This window comes from Gymnoscopelus microlampas, assembly GCF_963454915.1.
Source record: "Gymnoscopelus microlampas genome assembly, chromosome: 9".
NCBI lineage: Eukaryota > Metazoa > Chordata > Actinopteri > Myctophiformes > Myctophidae > Gymnoscopelus > Gymnoscopelus microlampas.
The window spans coordinates 7,225,068-7,244,951 of record NC_139946.1 but is presented as its reverse complement, the minus strand read 5'-3'; the positions used below and the strand labels follow the sequence as shown (position 1 = coordinate 7,244,951).

The window sequence follows — 19,884 nt, the reverse complement described above, 5'->3', positions numbered from 1 at the left end:
GTCACAAATTGTCACATTTGTGTGACAAATGTAGATGCATTTAAATGTATTTCCTATAAGTATATTCCTATAAGTATATAGGGTTCAAGTACGAAATCTCACCCTCTGTTTTATTTATTTTTATCAAGTTATTTTTGGTCTCGTCTTGATTGGTTGAAAATGACTGCTGTAGGAATTTCCCAACAAGTGAAAAATATTGCAACACATGGACACAGGAAAATACACCAGTTATCTAAAACTTCAACTCTATGAAACAGTCTCCCTGCATCCTATGTATCGGCATGTATCGGCCCATCCATTAAAGGATGTGTATCACTGGTCTCTTTCAAAATTGGCCTGAAAAAACATGAGGAGACCACAAGGGGAGGTAAATGTAAAAAAGGTGTCATTCACTGCCGCGTGTTTCCTTTTTTTCTTGTACATTTAGTGTTTGTATTTGTTGATGACATGTAGCCTACTACTATTGTGTTTATACTATGTTGATGAATTGAATACATGGACCATAATGTAAACAAGTCCCCAGGTTATCCTTTTAGCGCTAATGTCTGATTGTACTTCGTGCTGTTTACATTTCTGACTAATAAAGTATTCAATCAATCAATGCCCTCTGAGATTTCCCAGTAGCTTAAGCCTGCATTGAAACAAACTGGAACCCTTAAAGTCAACAGTTACATAATGTGTTCCTGAGGAAAACAAGTCTAATACACCCCCACACCCAGCCAGCATGCACAAGGCTCGTGAGCAAAATCATTATTTCAATTTTAGGAGAGGCCTGTCCTGTCCTGTTGGCCTGAACCAACCCCTTGTAACCTATTCTCAAGCGAAAGGCGTTTATTTAGCATGTGCTGAGTAATATTTGGTCAATCTATTTGTTCATAGCGCACTTAGCGGCCTGTGGTGCTTCTATGAAGGTCAGGGGTCAACCAGGTTGGCCTGGCGGAGACACAGCTGGCCAGAACCTCTCACCGAAAATACCGAAAAAATACCGACAACCAGTCTGGTGGTGGGGCTACCTTGAAAGTTGACCCAGGTCAGAGCGTTAAACTCTGCACTACTGCCTGGCAGAAGTAGGTCTTGGACCTGTGTAAACAAACATAAACCAGCTACACAAACACGGGCCAAGCCTACGAGAGCCCACGCTCATGCCGTTTTTAAAGCACCGACTTATTCGGCTGATGTCGCAACATTGTTTTTCCAGGATGTTGTTTTCAGGCCCTGATTAGAAGAACTTAATACCAGTCATATAAATGAAAATGAGCTAAACTGTTGTAATCCCCAAAAACTGTTTAGATATATCAACGATTTCCCCCCCTGTTTAATTGGTTGCTGCTGACCATTGATGTTGGATAAAATGAGTCAAGTGGGGCCAATGAAATGTTGGAAGAATTCAAAGACTATAGTGTACTGCCCAGAAAACATGTTCTTTATGCTTGTTTTCTCATGATATTTCTGAGTATCTTTATAGTAAATAGTATCTATCAACCCATTTTTATGAGAGGAGTTACACCATGTGTAATTACTGTGTAATTCTGTATATAGTTAATCTATTTTACATCAAATTGTTCTCTAATACAAAACTTCTGCCCATTATAGTCTTATACATACATATTCAATCCACGCACACATGCACATGCACACACGCACGCACGCACGCACGCACGCACGCACGCACGCACGCACGCACGCACGCACGCACGCACGCACACACACACACACACACACACACACACACACACACACACACACACACACACACACACACACACACAGTGGGCAGCTGTTTGAGTGACTATCCAAATTGAAAGGTCACAGGTTTGATCCCCAGAGCCTGTTTTGCAGTACAAAAGGTCCATAAGAAAGACATGGAATCTCTACCAGCTCACTTACTGTAGTTTCTTCCAATTACCTGTTGTAATTTAATGTAGACAAAAATACCACACGCTCTTTAGCGCTATCTAGTGGAGGCATATTGTGGCTCATATTACTCATGTGGTCCTTCCATGCCTCCAGCATAATATACCAAAGAAAACTGTACTGTATTGTATTGCACTTAAACCTGGCTGTGCACTCATGTGAATATCTATCCTTACTGTATATTGAATTCATGTCTATACATGCATGACACACTCCACTCAGAATAAGACTTTAATCCACTGTGCAGGTATACATTTTCAGTACGGGTGGCTCAACTGAGAAAAGGAACCACTAATCCTGGAAGTGGCACACGCTCCCCCCATTGAGCTATAAGGGACCACAGCCAGATGCCAAATATCATTTTTCATAATATCTCATTCTCACCTGAGCTATTTCCGCTTTACTTGAGCCATAAAAGTATATAATGTCAAACAAACTCCTGTGTGTGTGTGTGTGTGTGTGTGTGTGTGTGTGTGTGTGTGTGTGTGTGTGTGTGCGCGTGTGTGCGTGCGTGCGTGCGTGCGTGCGTGCGTGCGTGCGTGCGTGCGTGCGTGTGTTTGTTTGGCTTCCACGCTGTGCTTTCCTCAGCTCACCTCTTTGGGCTTTAGTCCTGCCGGGGGCATGGGGCCCACTCCGTTTATTTATGACACCACTGCTTCCAATAACGAGGCCAGTCAGCGTGCCTGTACACTTCCCCTGCTGCATTCCTCCTGAACGGGCCTGGGGGGTCTTCCTCAAGGTAGAGTAGATAGGCCTACAGTAGAGCTGTGGTTCTCAACCACAGCTGAGTCGGCCCCCAAATGAAAAAAGGCCATTGTACTGCATCAAAAGTAATCAAAAAACATGCAATAAAAACTGGTCAAACATTGGCCAAATTGTCAAGTAATATAAAAAAAGAGGCAAAAATGATGAAAATAGTCGATCTACAAGCTCACAACGCCTCACGTTGCGAGGCGCTGTGAGCTTGTAGTTCGGCTATTTTCACAATATTTATCTGTGGAACCGTTACCAAGTCAAACTAATGCCTCAACTCCTGCAATTCTAAGTGCTTGTCAGGGTGGGGGTTCCCCAGTTCAAAGATTATTATTTTGGGGGGTCCCCAGTTCAAATACGATTATTTTGGGGGGTCGGGGCCTGAAAAGGTTGAGAACCACCGCAGTAGAGTAGGCCTACTTCCAGGACCAAAATACAATGGAAGGAGAAAGAACATAGAAAGCAAGCAAACAAACAAAACAAAGAAAACAAAACAACATCACCCAAAACATTTTGGTCATCAGAAAGGTGTAATAATAATAATAGTAATAATAATAGTAATAATAATAATAATTCTCTTTATATTGTCCCCTCAGGGATATTCATCTTCACAGTCCATATATAACCATGTAAGCACACAACTACATTACACCAAGACAATACATGAAGTCTCCAGTATACACAGAAACCATCCTATCAGCGAGGCAGTTTGGTTAATGCCACAATGGCTGAAGGGACAAAACCTCTTCTAAAACGAACGTTTCCCCATTTCAAAGTTCTGTATCTTCGTCCAGATGGCATGAGTCTGAAGTGACGATGTAAGGGATGATCAGTGTCATTTGCTATTGTGAGTGCTAAACGTGTGATGGCTTTATTGTTCATATCAGAAAGGTGTGACGGCCATCCTGTGTGTGTCATGAGTTCAACTTGTGACAGAGAGATGGCCTCTATAGCTCGTCTGATCATCTGAAAGATTCAAAACAGAATTAGAGTGAGAGAGAGGACTGGGAGATGTGGACATAGGGGAGCGAGAGACAGAGAAAGAAAGAGAAAAAGAGCTTTAGGCACAGAATTGTTTAAGAAAGAACATAGAATTTACTCATCTCAACAATTATACTTTGGGACTTTGGAAAACGTTATGTCATGCATCTGTTCCCACAAACAATCTCGCCGTCGGTTCAACAATGAAATTATTATTATTATTATGATTTAATGGCTATGATTTCCTCTATTGTCTTCCATTGAATCATGAGTGATGTTTTTTTCCCCGTATAACAATGACACCAATACAATCTAATCAGATGAAACATTGTAATATCAAATCATAAAACAAAAACATTCATTCAGTTCAGTACAGTTTAAAATGTTTGCTCTCCTGCAAAAGAAACACAGTCTGTGCTTTACAGGTGGGGAAGCACAGTGAAAACACATTACATACAGAATAGAGATAAATATCAGCTGACAAGACCCTGGACAGGGAGACCAACAACAACTTGTGTGGAGCAATTAAAAGTCACAGAACAGTGCAAAAATATTTTCAACAATTAAACACTAGCTCCAACAAACATAACTGGATCTCACTCTCTCTACTTCTCTCGAATGTAGATACAGTATGTGAGAAGTTGAGCTATTCTTACTATCTCAATATATCGCTGTTTCCCAAACAGTGGGTCGGGACCCATCTTTGGGTCGCAGACTCATTCTTATGAGTTGCAAGTAAATATCCCCTTTTTATTTTTCTGTTTCCTACATTTTATATATATATATATATATATATATATATATATATATATATATATATATATATATATATATATATATATATATATATATATATATATAATTTCAAAAGATTTTATAAAGTTTAAAACAAAAACAAAAACACAATTTCATCAATTAAAAACAATTCAATTTTTTTCCAAAAGTATTTCATAAATAATATGAAAAAAATCTAATAATTTCCATATACATATATATATATTAAAAGTTAGAACCACTGTCCTAGGCTCCTATCCAACCTAAATTAGGCTAAATCACTCCTCTCCACTGGCAAATGCAACCAGTGGAAAAAAGGTTAATGTCATGCCCTTATCTGAGATTAATGGCATTCATTGAATCCTACTACCTGCCAGTTTCCAAAACATGAGAACTATAGGTGTGAGTCACCCGGACGTGGGATGTGATGATGATTAATGAAGATCTGAGGTCGTGGCCAATGCTGATCTGAGGTCTGTTTCTTTTTCTCTCTCCATATAGGCCTAGTAGACTGACTGAACTTGATGCAGGTCTGTGCATGCATGCTATAGAGGCTATTCATTTTTAGACTAAAAACAATGTCTAAAGTTGGCTGCAGCACACACTTAAACCACTTAAAGCCATCCACTATTATAGGCTATGCCTTAATCATCAGGAATGATGATGCACTTATAAAGAATGTACCATGGCTAAAAGCCTATTCAACTGTGAACTGTCCTGACATTTCATTGAGACAGATTTATATGATTCATTGAACATGTTCCTATCAATGATGACTCAGTGGATTGAGTCATCACCCGAAGCCTTATGATTCTGACTTACCTACGTATCAGTATTTCGTATTTTTCCTTACTTTATCAATTTGAATCATTTTGAATTGTGATAAATTGTAGGTAAAGACGCAAAATACTGTACATATAAAAGGATTCCTTGACAATGCTTGTTGTTGGACCTGTATGAGTCAGAGTGAGTGACACATGAAACCCCCTTGATCGAAATGATTCACGTAGTTGCGTAAAAACGGACATTCTCTATTTTTTTTACGCAAAGTGCGCAGCGCCTTCCCACTGTGCAGTTCACTCTTCTCGTGCGTCCAGTCCATAGAGTTATAATATATCTAGAGGGCGGACTGGCCCGCACCCACCTATTCATTTCAATGAAAGTTGCTCACAAGCCCATAAAGCACCTTTACTTTCTGGATTGGCTCCACTTTTGGAGCCAATAACGCAAGCGCACTAGCGTTTCAGACCATGGAAGCATGCGCATTAGCGTCCCAAATGCGGAAGTCCTACAATACTAAATTTAGCCACCAGGCTTTTGGGCTTTTGAGGCTTCGACCATCCTCCGCGGTTCTGGGGGCTTGATCTAGTCGAGGCTTCGGTCTCATCCCATTCCCCAGACGGTCACAACGTGATCGCTTGGTTGTCAGGCAAGTGAGGCAACCGCTGGTTTTAGTGCATTTATTAGTTTGGTTTACAGTACACAAAGTAGTGATTGATTGATTGATTGATTGATTAATTGATAGATTAATCAATATAGAACTCAATATACAACAAGTGCAATTATTTATTTATTATGTATTTATGTATGTATTTACTTATTCAGATATGTGCATTGTGGAATGTTTATGGCCGGGTTCACCATGCAAGTACACTTTCAATGAAATAAAATAAAAGTTGAAAATAATTGTTATTCTGACCATCCCCCTGACAACCAACGAGCCAACCACATCAAGGCAGTCCCTCCGGGCTATGGGATGTGGAGCCTACCTTGGAGGAAGAGCGGTAGTTAGCCTGCTAGCCTGTTAGCTTGGTTCTCTGCTCTCATTGCCACAGTGGAGAAGTGGTTATCTGTCAGCTAGCCGCCGAAGGCAGCAGCAGCTCTGGAAAGTCAGCTATCTGGGACTGTCTGCGAAGAAGAAGCTAAACTTCCTTGAGTTTGAGACGTTTCACTTTCCTTATCGGCGGACATATTAATTACACATTCCGTATTCTTTCGGAAAAAACGCCGATAATATGGAGTGTTCTGTGGGCTTGTTTACATCATGGAGTTGCTAGTTCCTGAGGTAAAAAAAACTAAAGCTAACGTTGAGCTAACTTTAGCTTGGAGTTAGCCAGAGAGAGAGAGACTGCTGGTAGCTGAAGGGAGAGAGAGGACTGGACGGGCCCGCCGCACACACACACTATTAAAGTGCTGCTAGCAGCTGGGAAGCAACGACTGCGACAGCGGCCTGCTGGCAACTCCGGAGCCGGGATATAGGCAGTTTGTGACGGGGGGGAAAGGTCGGGTCAGAGCTAGCTGAGAACCGGCGGAGAAGGACGGAGGAGGAGAGAGGAGAGGGAGGCGGCTGTGTGGTGTGCTGTCACCGGGAGACTGGAGACTCAGCCCTCAGGCTAACTGACGGGGAGGAAGAACCAACGCAGCCAGCGGTCCTGAGTTTCAGAGGAACTGTGGTGGCTTCACTTGTCACACTTGTCTGAAGACGAGAGAGACAGTGACAGAGCAAGAGCGAGAGAGACAGAGGGGGAGCTTATGAAAATGTCGCATACGTGTCTTGTTTCGTAGTTATTACCACCTGTGAATTGGGATCGATTGTGTGAATTTATCACACGAGCACTTGTTTTCTCTATCCGGAGGAGATAGACGACCACCAGCAGCCCGAAAATGTCGAAAATGCCGGCTAAGAAGAAGAGCTGCTTCCAGATCACAAGTGTGACCCAGGCTCAGGTGGCTCAGGCCAGCAGCATCACGGATGACACCGAGAGCCTGGACGACCCGGACGATCAGTCCCGGACGGAGGACGTGTCGTCGGAGATATTCGATGTCTCCCGCGCCGACCTGATGGGTGTGTGTGACCGGAGCTCGTCCGAGGAGACGTTAAACAATGTGGGAGAACACCAGGAGGGCCATCAGCCGGCGTCAACGGGTCCTGTCAACGGGGGCTTCTCTGTCAGAAGTGCAGGCTCTGGTCATGTCACTCCGCACTTGGCAGGGGGTGTGCCCGTGCCAACTGCAAGTCAGCCTTCCATTCCAAGCTCGACCACCACCACCCAGCCTATAGTCAACTCGGTCCCTCACCATGCGAATGTCCCCACTACTGTGGCTCAAGTAAACCCCGTAGCCACCAGCACCACAACCACCACCACCACCTGTAGTTCCCGTTTCAGGGTCATTAAACTTGACCACGGTACCGGAGAGCCCTTCCGACGGGGCCGATGGACGTGCACTGAGTTCTATGAGCGAGACTCGGAGGGCTCTAGTATGAGCAGAACTGTGGATAGTATAAAGCACGTTGTCGTCCTGGACCACAACGTGGACAGGGATAGCGGGCTAGGGGTCACCGGTGGCTCTGTGATCATCCCCAGTGCTGGCTCTGCTCAGGAGTCCAACGCTGACAGTGGCTATTCGATCGCCTATCACACTCATCCTCCGGAGCCTCTGCAGCACGGCTACACTTTAGTCTCCCAGACAGGGAACGGGGCAAGTGCCTTTCAGCCCACTGGCTATTCGACTGCGGTGCCCCAGCACCCTCAGCAGGCCAACATGCAGCCTGTTGTGCCACAAAACCTCCACCCTAGCGGCCTCAATGGTGCAGCACATGGTGCCATGCTGCAGAAATCTCCAATCATGCCACCTGCCCAGCAGTATGCCTATTCAACTCACGGCGGTGGCCAGCTGGACTACAGACAGCAGCAGTTTGCCCCCCTCCAGCCACAGGGCTCAAACACGCAAAACCACCTCCCCATGGCATCCCTCTCGGTGGGGCCTCCAGCTAGCCAGGGGCCCTCGCCTGCCATCTCCCCTGCAGGACCGGGAGCCCAGGGTCTGGGCATGGTGGCTCAGGGTGGGGAGGCATCAGCTGCCTCTGCCACCGCCACATACAACAGTGTCCAGAATGTGCCTGCCACAGTGCCCAGCAGCAACAACATCCCTCCAGGCATGCTGAACCATACACTCAGCGCAGGAGGACTCGTCCAGGCCCAGGGAGCCTACGGAGGGGCCCTGATGATGGGTCTTCCTGTCGGCTTCAGCATGCAGGCGGAAGACGGCGGGCGAAAGTTTGACATCCTACCTCAGCCCAGCGCTGGCGCCCTGGCGGTGAAAGATGGCATGAAGCCTTTTATCTCAGAAAGTGGCGGCCTGCCCACTCCCACCACTGTCAGCATCTTTGGCATCCCTATTACCATCGATGGGGATGAGGACAGGTAAGAGGCCAATGGAAGAATTGATTGTATGTGTCCTAGGGTGGCTGTGAAACAACTAATAATAGTTTAGCTTTAGCTATTGAATGACCAGTTTAGTGATGCAACTTGAAAAAAACGAATTGTGCTATTAATTATATATTTTAGCTATTGGATACCTGGTATTTACAACTAAACTGTAAGTGCTGGTCCTTGTTTAATATTATAAAATGAAAGTTATGTTTTTTAATGAGGATTTCATTTGATACTAAGCCATTTTAAGGGAGCTGTTTGGGTCCAGATAACTCGTGATGAGCATTTACCAGCATTTGTACTAAAGCACCTTATTTTTTTAGTCTTAATTAGTCCCATAGGCTAATGAACTAATAACAAAAACAATAGTATTTAATTATTAAAATAATGCTTAGTTGCAGGTGCAGTGAGCCCCACTGTTTGTTTACTTCAGTATATCAAATCATGTTCAGCCTGTGCTCATAGGTGGTGATGCAATAATGTACTGTGGCTGTCTGTGAGTACAACTCAACTGATGAAAACAAAGCTCAGATGTCTGCTTGGAGAGCAGTGCTGAGAGATTTAGGGAGTGAGAGAGAGTGAGTTGAGAATCTGGAAGTTTGCCCTCATGTTAAACATTCCCAGGGCATTCTGCAGTGGTGCGGTCATGCTCTGCGTCCTGGAGCAACCCGCCACCCACTCACCCACCCACCCACCCCCCTGCTCCTGTCTACAGCACCACCACCAGCACTGGGTACTATGCTATAAGTGGAAACGTTTGGTGGTATGTTGAAAAGCAGGTCTTGCGCAGTTGTACTGAAAAAGAGTAAATTTGTGCATTTTTGGGGAAGGAAGGGGATGGGATTGGGGGAGGGAGAGGTCTGGGCCAATGAGAACGTGCACAGAAGGGAGGAATTTTTCTGTGTTTTCCATTAATAGCCCCCCCCCCCCCAAAAAAAACTTGTAACCCACCTCTTTATAGACACTAGATGCCCTCCTCCTTTTTAAACCCTTTTCTTCCACCAACGAGACTATTTGGGCTAGGGGGGCGTTAACGAGCACGTGGGTAAATTACAACAAAGAAAGTGACTGTGTGCTTTTCTTTTTCTTTTTTCTTTTAGCTTTAACTTGCCTCCTAACACGGAGGTTTGTTTTATTATTGTTGACGTTGTTGCCCATCCAAGTTGGAGACGAGAGTGAAGCCTAATATATTATGCCTGGGTGACAGACAGTGTCGCTCAACGGGTTTTCAACTGGAAGAAAGTGGCTCGACACTTTCGTCAGTTGAAAATACAATGTCAGTCAACAAGCGACATGTTGAAAGGCAATTTGCTGCTGAAGCCTAAATATGAGTTAAAGGATTCTGGCCAGTGTCCACCCCCAGGCCCCCACACACTAATGTAACACAACTGTTTCTCTCCCCTCTCCTCTCCTCTCTCTCTCTCTGTCAGTCTCAGCGTGAGTCGTGACCTGAAGTTTTGCTTGCCTCTCGTTGCCGTTGTGAGTGGTGAACGTGGCTCTTGTCGAGGTGGTATCTGAGATTTGATTGTGGCCTTAGAAGATGACAGTCAACACACTCCACATGGCACCTCCTGCCTTGTACTTACGTAGGCCTGTTTATCAGCATGCTTCCTTCCTCACTAGCACTAGCGGGAATGGAACGGGCAGAGGAGGTGTGTGTGTATGTGTGTGTGTTTGTTTATATGAGAGAGATAGGCTGAGAGAGAGTGGGAGTCTGTTGTGAGTTCAAAATTGTGATTATGTGTCCATCCATACCGTCTTTTTGTGTCTGTGCGACAGGCAAGGCAGTTTTATTTGTATAGCACATTTCAACGACAAGGCAATTCAATGTGCTTTACACAGAACAACAAGCAAAGGAAACACAATTATACAATACAAATAACAGATACAGTGCAGAAAAGAAAGAAAAAAGGAAAAGTACCTCAATCAAAGGTAGTGTCAAACAGAAAGGTCTTTAGTTGTGTTTTAAAAGAAATAAGAATGGCAGCAGACTTGCATTTTTCTGGGAGTTTGTTCCAGATATGTGGTGCATAAAAACGAAATGCTGCTTCCCCATGTTTATTTTTGGTTTTAGGGACAGAAAGCAGACCTTTCCCAGATGACCTGAGAAGTCTGGATGGTTCATGATATCACACAAGATCAGAAATGTGTTTTGGTCCTAGATAGACAAAGAATCACAGTGGATACATGTTATTATTGATCTAAGTGTGTGTGTGTGTGTGTGTGTGTGTGTGTGTGTGTGTGTGTGTGTGTGTGTGTGTGTGTGTGTGTGTGTGTGTGTGTGTGTGTGTGTGTGTGTGTGTGTGTGTGTGTGTGTGTGTCAGAGGGTAAAAGGGGGGTGATTTGATCTGCCCATGATATTCCTGAAGCTAATCATTGTTTAGCAGAGACTTTGTCCCAGCAGCATCAACAACACAGGGGCTTGTATGTATGTTGATGTGAGACTGAATGAATAGGACGGCGGAAGCACTGTGTGGTGTTCCCATTTGTGATGTCACTGGAGAGCAGCTACAGCCCGTTTCCTAATTGTTCTTGTGTGTGTGTGTGTGTGTGTGTGTGTGTGTGTGTGTGTGTGTGTGTGTGTCTCTCTCGCCCTTTCAGTATGTACGTCTGTGTGCAGTGACATCAGCAGCTGTCTGTGTAACCATAGTGATAGTGGCAGAGGTGGCAGTAGGACAGGATGGGACGTGTCAGATGTGTGTGTGGATGGGGGGGTTGTACAGACAGACAGATGGGTGGACAGACAGACAGTGGTCAGCAGACAGACAGATGAACGTGTGTGTGTGTGTGTGTGTGTGTGTGTGTGTGTGTGTGTGTGTGTGTGTGTGTGTGTGTGTGTGTGTGTGTGTGTGTGTGTGTGTGTGTGTGTGTGTGTGTGTGTGTGTGTGTGTGCGTGCGTGCGTGCGTGCGTGCGTGCGTGCGTGCGCAGTGATTTTAGTAGACACGTAACCCAGAGCCAGTGATGACCTGTCTAGATTGACTCAGACACACACACACACACACACACACACACACACACACACACACACACACACACACACACACACATGCCCAACGCACTCACAGTTAACAGCTGGATTTACTTATTTTGTTTTACCAGAAAACTAAGTCCTGGTAGTTTAACCATTTTCTCATTTATTTCTCTCATCCGTATGTACAAAACATACTTATACCAAAACTTGGACAAAATATTTAGATGTTACATTAAAGGCCAGTCCACAACGCAACTAGTTGCTACTTGCAACCATTATCCCCAAATGGCACCGGTCTGCAACTGGTCAGTCAAGAACGCTGTAATTTCTTGCAAATGGTTAAGTTGCTACTAGTTGCATTGGTGTGGACTAACGATACTCGATACATGTATCGAAATTACCAAGGGAAGGCCGAGGCCCTGTTGTTTATCTGTGCATTCCGCGCAGGCGTGCTTCCTACGGGGGGAAATGAAGCCATAGATGAGTTGACACTTGACAGAGAGAGAAACCGCTGGTAGTGTTGCATTGTAGAGTCCAGTGTCCAGTCTGTCATTACCTTACATTTCCCATCTGTCCGGTAAAAAGATGACAGCCAACAATCCCAAACTCCCACATAATTCGACCTGTACAGATGAAGTGATGTTAGTAGACGCGTAACCCAGAGCCAGTGATGACCTGTCTAGATTGACTCAGGGGCAACTTGATGAGCGCTCTGGGGAGAGCTGTAAGGGGTTAAGTGTCTTAGTCAGGGTCATGGACACTTACACTGGGCGTACCGTTCAAACCGGTGACCTCCCCGACCCATTCCCAGACGGCCTCTCTAACCACTCAGCTACGGCCTCCCCTGCATGCACACACGCATGCACGCATGCACGCATGCATGGATTAAAGTTCTCAGTTTCCACGACTGATTTCAGTCATTTGGATTCCATAGAAGCCAGTATGTCTTCTATGAAAGCATGAGGCGCACCGAAAATAGCAGATCTACATGCTCACAACACTTCGCAGCACGATGAGATGTGAGCTTGTAGATTGGCTATTCAATCATTAGTTATATTAAGATTAAAGACTATTTCAAGTGGTCAAACTAGCAATAGAAGACTGGAATTTCATAAAAGCTAAGCTTAAAGCCTCAACCTGTGATTTCTTCAACTATTTGGCTGTATGTAGAACAGCAAGCAGCAACAACATACTGTAGGTTTAGAATGATAATACCTAAACATCATCATTACATTTTCAGTCATGATATTTTTCAGAACGATGGCCCGCCACCACTTTGGCTAACCTTGAGGTGTGTGTGTGTGTGTGTGTGTGTGTGTGTGTGTGTGTGTGTGTGTGTGTGTGTGTGTGTGTGTGTGTGTGTGTGTGTGTGTGTGTGTGTGTGTGTGTGTGTGTGTGTGTGTGTGTGTGTGTGTGTGTGTGTGTGTGTGTGTGTGTGTGTAGTACATGTGTTAAGGTTTTGTTGGTAGTAGGAAGGGTTAATTTGAACCTTCATCACTTGTATTTAAGATGCCTCGTTAACTCACTCAACTGGCTTGTAAATCTCTTTGGGGGACAGAAGAACATAATTTCCAGGAAAACGCCCAACCACAGCTCCCCCATATCACCGTCACCGTCCGTCACTGTGTGTGTGTGTATATAACATTTCATACTCCAGTCCCACAGTGAGGGTGTGCGCTTAGTTAAGCACACATGCTCATTATCGTGTGTATGTGTGTGTGAGAGCGTGCGTGTGTGGGACCTGTTCCAAGTTTCATTGTTTAGCTGTAGTCTAAATTAGAGTACATCACAAAGTGGAAACAAAAGGTTTTCGAAGGGGTGGAGCCGGAGCGGCCGGCAGTGATGAGACAACATGAGGGCGAAGAGAGAATGATTCCTCTTCAACATGCACAACATGCACAGCATCTCTGTTCAATGCATTCTGCCGCTGCCAAATAAAGCGACGGTGGCTGGCTCGCCCTGGGGACAAATTGGCTGCTGTCCCATATCAAGGCTTGGCATTGGGATCTTTTTGACTATATGAAGGGCAACGGAGAACCTCCCATAATCTGAAAGTAAACTCCCCACAACCTGAATAGAAGTTCTGTGATTGTTTGTTTCCATGATAACCAGAAGCAACCGTGAAGGGGGGGGGGGTTACAGTAGATCATTAAAAAAAGTTCCCAGATACAAATATTATTGTTATTTAGGCTGTTTTCACAGATGGTTGTACTAAAAATGGCAGTGTTGTGTTGCTTGAGCGTTGCTTGAGCAAGCAAAAAGCAACAGCACAGAGGTCCTAGAACTCACGTTAGTAACTACTTCCTCCTGAGGTTCTGCAAACTTTATCTGAAACATAGAGCAGGGATCTTCAAGGTTTTTCAGCACTAGGACCCCCTAGCTGAGAGAGATGAAACAGGGACCCCCCACTATATATTGTGTGAATTGTATTGCAGATTAAACGTTTTATAGGTCTCATACTGTAGATGGCTACATAGACTTGTTTGACAGCAACCATCATCAGTGTGTGTTGGATTCATGTTAATGTCTATTTTCAGACATTTAACCGCTTAAACCGTCAACACTTAGTACACTTGATCTTTCACTCTATACTTGGTCTGCTCTTTTTTCCCTCTACACCAAAGTTAAACCTCTTTGCCGAAAATAGCCGATACAAACGCACAAGTTTGTAGATCTGCTATTTTTGGCTAAAATTCTCCTCAGAATGGGGTGCTAGGGTTCAAGTGGTTAATGTAAAACAGTTTTACTATCAAACAAAGATTCGGCGGCCCCCCTGTAGTAACTCTGAGGATCCCCTAGAGGTCCTGGACCCCCTGTTGAAGACCCCTGTCATAGTGTGTGGAAACAAATCCAGAACCTGCGATATATATGTTGCACGGCACGTGTTCGTGTTACTTAATTTTTGTTGTTGAAATGAGCCATCGCTCTACACGTGGGACAGAGCTCTCTCTCTCTCACACACATGCACGCACACACACGCACCCTAACACAAACTTGCTCTCTCGCCATGCCCACCACCACTTTGCCCAGTACAATCTCAATGGAAAAAGCAAAAAGGGGCGTTTGCAGATAAACACGTTCCCATTAGTTCAGACCGCCGCTAAAAGGCTGTTTTATATACGCAGTATTACGCACACAAGGGAGCAGCTAGCCTGAGTGTTGAGCAATAATCCTGTCAAAGGAGCCAGCACCAACACACTACTACTACTACTGCTGCTGCTACTACTTGGTCTGTGACATTTTCCAACCTTTTAAACATGATCCCCCTTATAAAGGAAAGTTGGAGAGGATGCTGTTTTCCATCTTGACAGAAAGAGTTGCCCTTTTGTGCTGCTGTGCATCATAGGACACGGTTCCACGGTTCCGGTTCCATGATAGAATATGTTTTTTTTTTTACTCATTAGTTCCTTATTATTATAATAATAAGGAATAATTATTATAACAAAAATAAAAGTTACCTATCTATCTGTCTTCTCTTCCTAGAAGGCTAATGTTACCGGCAGTTCGGAGGCCTGTTCCTGTGATCCTAGAAAAAAAAAGTTCCGTACAAAAGTGGGGACAAGAGCTAAGACAGAGCTGTAATAAAAACTAAAAACTAAAACAAACTCAAGGTAACCTGGACACGTGCGTGTGAAGAGGGTTTTTTATTTGTCATATAAGTTTGTGCTGTGTTGGTAGGACCATATTACAGTACCAGTGTTGACAGTATGAGAATTTCCCTTGTGGGTTCAATAAAGTGTCTGTCTGTCTTATCCTACTATAATTCTAGTAACCTCTGTCCGTCCGTTTGTAGTGGTGAGTGAGTGAGTAGGTGAAGCTACCCGGTTCTCCTCAGTGGCTGGACCAATTGCTCTGATTTTGCACACAGCCATTGACCATTACCATCTGAACTTAACTGTGAAGCCCGTTTTTCGATTTCATCAAATCTCAGCTTCTTATTAGCGTTTATGTGTAAAACACTGTCGCCATGGTTACGGGGCTGCCCAGCTATGGGACGAACTGCCTCCCGGGTTGCCAGATCATGTGTGCATATCCCCCCACGGATGCGTCGACCGGGTATGGTCTAGTTTATCTAATCTATTCATCGTCTATCCATCCATCTTCTGGCTAATGTTACCAGTAGTACATCTACTGTAGGTCATCCACCTGTGAGTTGTAAAGGAGTTTTTAGCGGTGCCAACCGCTCTAAGCTTGACTTTGTCCGTATGTCCGTCCGTCCGTCCGTCCGTCCGTCCGTCCGTCCGTCCGTCCCTCCGTCCGTCCGTCCGTCCCTCCGTCCGTCCGTCCGTCCGGATGAGCACGGGATGAGCACGGCAAAGAAGCAACACATACAAACACACGCACACACACACACACACACACACACACACACACACGGACTTGGAGATTGTCTAAGCTTGACTTTGTACGTATGTCCGTCCGTCCGTCCGGATGAGCACGGGATGAGCACGGCAAAGAAGTAACACATACAAACACACGCACACACACACACACACGGACTTGGAGATTGCCTATGCCGCCTATGCCTCCTCTCATTGGCCACACGTGCCACTGGTTATCAAAGAGGGGTCCATGGACCCCCAGCTTATGAGCACGGGATGAGCACGGGATTTTAAACAGCTATAACTCCAGTTTCCAGCATGCCACCAAGTCCAAATTCAGTATGTGGACTTAGACCACCAATAGGCACGAGCATGAATTGCTGAAGCCCCGCCCCCTCTGTCCAGGGACCCCCAGCGTATGTTATGTCCGTCCGCCCGCATGAGCACGGGATGAGCACGGGATTTTAAACGGCTATAGCTCCAGTTTGCAGCATGCCACCAAGTCCAAATTTGGTATGTGGACTTAGACCACCAATAGGGACGAGCATGAATTGCTGAAGCCCCGCCCCCTCTGTCTTCCCATTGGCTGGCCTTTAAACAGCCATAACTCAAGTTCGCATCATGCTACGGAGTACAAATTTTGCACATGGACTAAAACCACCAATAGGGACGAACTGTAATTACTTAAGCCCCGCCCCCTCTGTGTGCCCATTGGCTGGGCTTTAAACAGCCATCATTCCAGTTTGCAGCATGCTACCAAGTACACATTTGGTAAGTGGACTCAGACCACCAATAGGGACGAACTGAAATGAGTTAAGGCCCGCCCCAAAGGCACCGCTTCCTTCACACAGGGTGTGATTTTTTTTAAGCTAACCTGGACCGAAAGGCTGAACATCTGTGGTGTAGACTAGAGTGATCTAATCTCATGTCAGTACTAGTTGCTTCTCAGTATTCTCAGTGTATTGTTGGGTTCATGATGACATGCAACCACACTCACTCTCTCTCTTCACATACTCATATTTTTACAATGGCTTATCTGTGTGTTCTTTTATTTATGTTTACTTTTGTTGCTCTGTAACGCACTTTGTGACAAACTTGTTTTTTACTTAAAGAAATGAACTAGATTTACTAGTTTGCCCCTTCCAGACAGCAACACCTCTGGTGGTTTTATTTGTCATAAATAGTCTCTGTCGGGTGGAAACCTCATACTGTATGTACAAAACTTTTCAGGATAAAAAAAAGAAATAAGCAAAAATAGCAGATCTACAAGCTCAAAAGCTTGTAGATTTTTTGTGATACTGTAGTATGATCAAGTAGGGCGTTAATTTACGAAAAAACACAAAAAGTTAAAATATGGAGTCAAGAGGTTGCTGTCCACCCGACAGCAACGATATGCTCATGCAATTAAGTGCAGTGTTGGTAAGACCCTATTACAGTACCTAAGTGCTGCTGTGTATACCTAACCTTACTATTATTGGTAGGTTAAATACGTTACTTGTATGTATTGCACAGCGATTATTTTTGGAAGCTATATTTGGCTGGCAACCAACCTCCGTTGCATTAGTAGCTGTTTATCTATCTAAAGTAGTTTAGTACAGAAAAGGGGTCTCTCCAAGTCATGGTTGGCTTAACTGACAAAGTACCAGTTTCAGCCAACATATACAGTCTCTAACCCGATGTACTGTTTAAGAAAGTGGTTCATGCTTCCGGTGAGACATGGACACAAAGTGACAGACTAGTGATAGTGACCGCTGGTAAGTGGACGTATTATGGGAAGTCACATGTCACATTTCGTGCTCAGCCATGAAACTGAAGTGACTCAGACCAGAACCACACACACACACGTACTGTACGTAAATGCGTCTACATGGATTATTTAAAGCTCTGTCGCCACGACCGATTTCAGTCATTTGTCTTGTCTGTAACTGCAAGAAAGAGTTTTCTTAATTTTTGGTTGGATGGACATTGGACAGACAGACAGACAGACAGACAGACACTGGCTCACCTTCATGGATGGCAAGTCTCTGCAGAGCAAGAGCTTGTACACTCATGGCTTAAAGTTCTCAGTCACCATGATTTCAGTCGTTTGGATTCCATAGAAGTCAGCATGTCTTCTATGGAAGCATGTCACGCGTTATAACACATATCAAGATGAAAGAGCATTTGAAGTGGTCAAACTCGCCATAGAATACATAAAGCCTCTCAATATGCAATGTCTTCAACTGGTTGGCTGTATGGCTACCAAAACATCCTAATTCTACATGTATTGTTTATTATACTCGGCTCTAGTGTGTGTGGGGGCTCCTTTCACACATTTTCAGATTTGTGAAACAGAAACAGATTTTTCAGCTGTGAGATTACATTTTTTGCTTTAATCCGTGTACACACTGTAAGGCCAAAGAAAGCATGACTTCTAGTGGGGTGTTCTTCACCCTGCCTGTCTCTGTTTATCTGTTGGGTCCTGGCAACACTTACAGTCACAGATAAGACCCCTGCTGAAGAGCCTCTGTTAACCCATTCAATCCGGGAACACATGTCTAAAATAGCAGATATAAAAGCTCATAGCGCGGCACCGAGTGCCGCGCTATGAGATTGTAGATCTGCTATTTTTGAAAAATCGTGAACATTTTGTGCAAATTTGTGCAAATCTCCCTGGAACCCCCCAGAAGCAAAGATTTGAGTCACAAATGTTCCCTTTAAAAAAATATATATATTCAAAGATTTGCACACAATTTCACAATTTTTCTAAAATAGCAGATCTACAAGCTCATAGCACTATGGGCTTGTATATCTGCTATTTTTGAATAGCCAAAGAAATCTAAAATGACAGATGTGTTCCCGGATTGAAAGGGTTAAAGAGACTGTCTGTCTGTCACGCTCTCCCTCTCTCTCTGTCTCTGTCTCTTTCTCTCTCTCTCTCTCTCACATTCATTCTCTCTGTCTCTTTCTCTCACAGCCTCTTTCTCTCTGTCGCTCTCTGTGTCGTCTGTCGTTCATTGTCTCTGTCTCTCACTCTGTCACTCACGGTTTCTCTCTTTGTCGCTCACTGCATGGATGAAAGTTCTGATTTCAGTCATTTTGGATTCCATAGAAGCCTGCATGTCTTCTATGGAAGCATGTTGCGCAGCGAAAATAGCCGATCTACAAGCTCTCGCATTGAGATCATGGAGCAGCGAGACGCCTGCGAATCATTTTCTTACACTGATAATTGTGTATGTTAAGTGCATGAAAACATTATTGCAGCATCAACCTGCTTGACAAGCATGTACAGTACACCATTATGAAATGGATCACTTGAATGAATTTGAATGAATCCAAAACACTTTTATCTTGTTTATTGTGTGTGATCTGTTGCTGCAACAGAACATACACAATATGTCTGTGTACTGTAGGAGCCAACATGATACAGTGGGGTCTAGTAATGATGGACTAGTTCTACATACAGTATATAGTGAAATAGACATTTCACTGTATATCTAGTGAAACGCACACACACACACACACACACACACACACACACACACACACACACACACACACACACACACACACACACGCCCCCTCTGTCCTCTATTGCTGCATGTTCTGTGCAGCCCTCCTCAGTAGGTAGGCAGCGTCCTTAGTTTGTACACACTGGGGATGGTATGTACCTTGGCTGCTCATCCGTGTCCATCATATGAGAGCCTATATACGAGTGTTCTTGCCTGCCGTCTTGGCAGGCAGAGAGGGTACAGTGTGGTGCTTTTCTAATCGTACATCTCTCATACATTCTGTTCCCAAATGAGAGAACAATGAAGCAGGCAGCTCACCTGCACTATGGGCCCACCTCCTTGTCAACCAGCTGCCATGGAGATGTTGAGCGAACCTTACATGAAAACATCCTTTGTAGTTTCATCAGTAGCGTACCGTACATACACGGGGGCCCGGGCTTCAGAGAGGGCTCTGCTCTGGACA

The 19,884-nt window shown here is 44.6% G+C and overlaps 1 protein-coding gene across 1 annotated transcript in view; it reads left to right on the top strand.

The window, feature by feature from the left end:
- The first annotated feature begins 6,264 nt into the window (after nt 1-6,264).
- tsc22d2 (TSC22 domain family 2) overlaps nt 6,265-19,884 on the top strand; it is a 57,842-nt gene continuing 44,222 nt past the window's right edge. Inside the window, exon 1 of the mRNA XM_084067231.1 lies at nt 6,265-8,627. Within this exon, the coding sequence (XP_083923357.1) occupies nt 7,087-8,627 (1,541 nt within the window). The 5' untranslated portion in view covers nt 6,265-7,086. The remainder of the gene's footprint in view (nt 8,628-19,884) is intronic.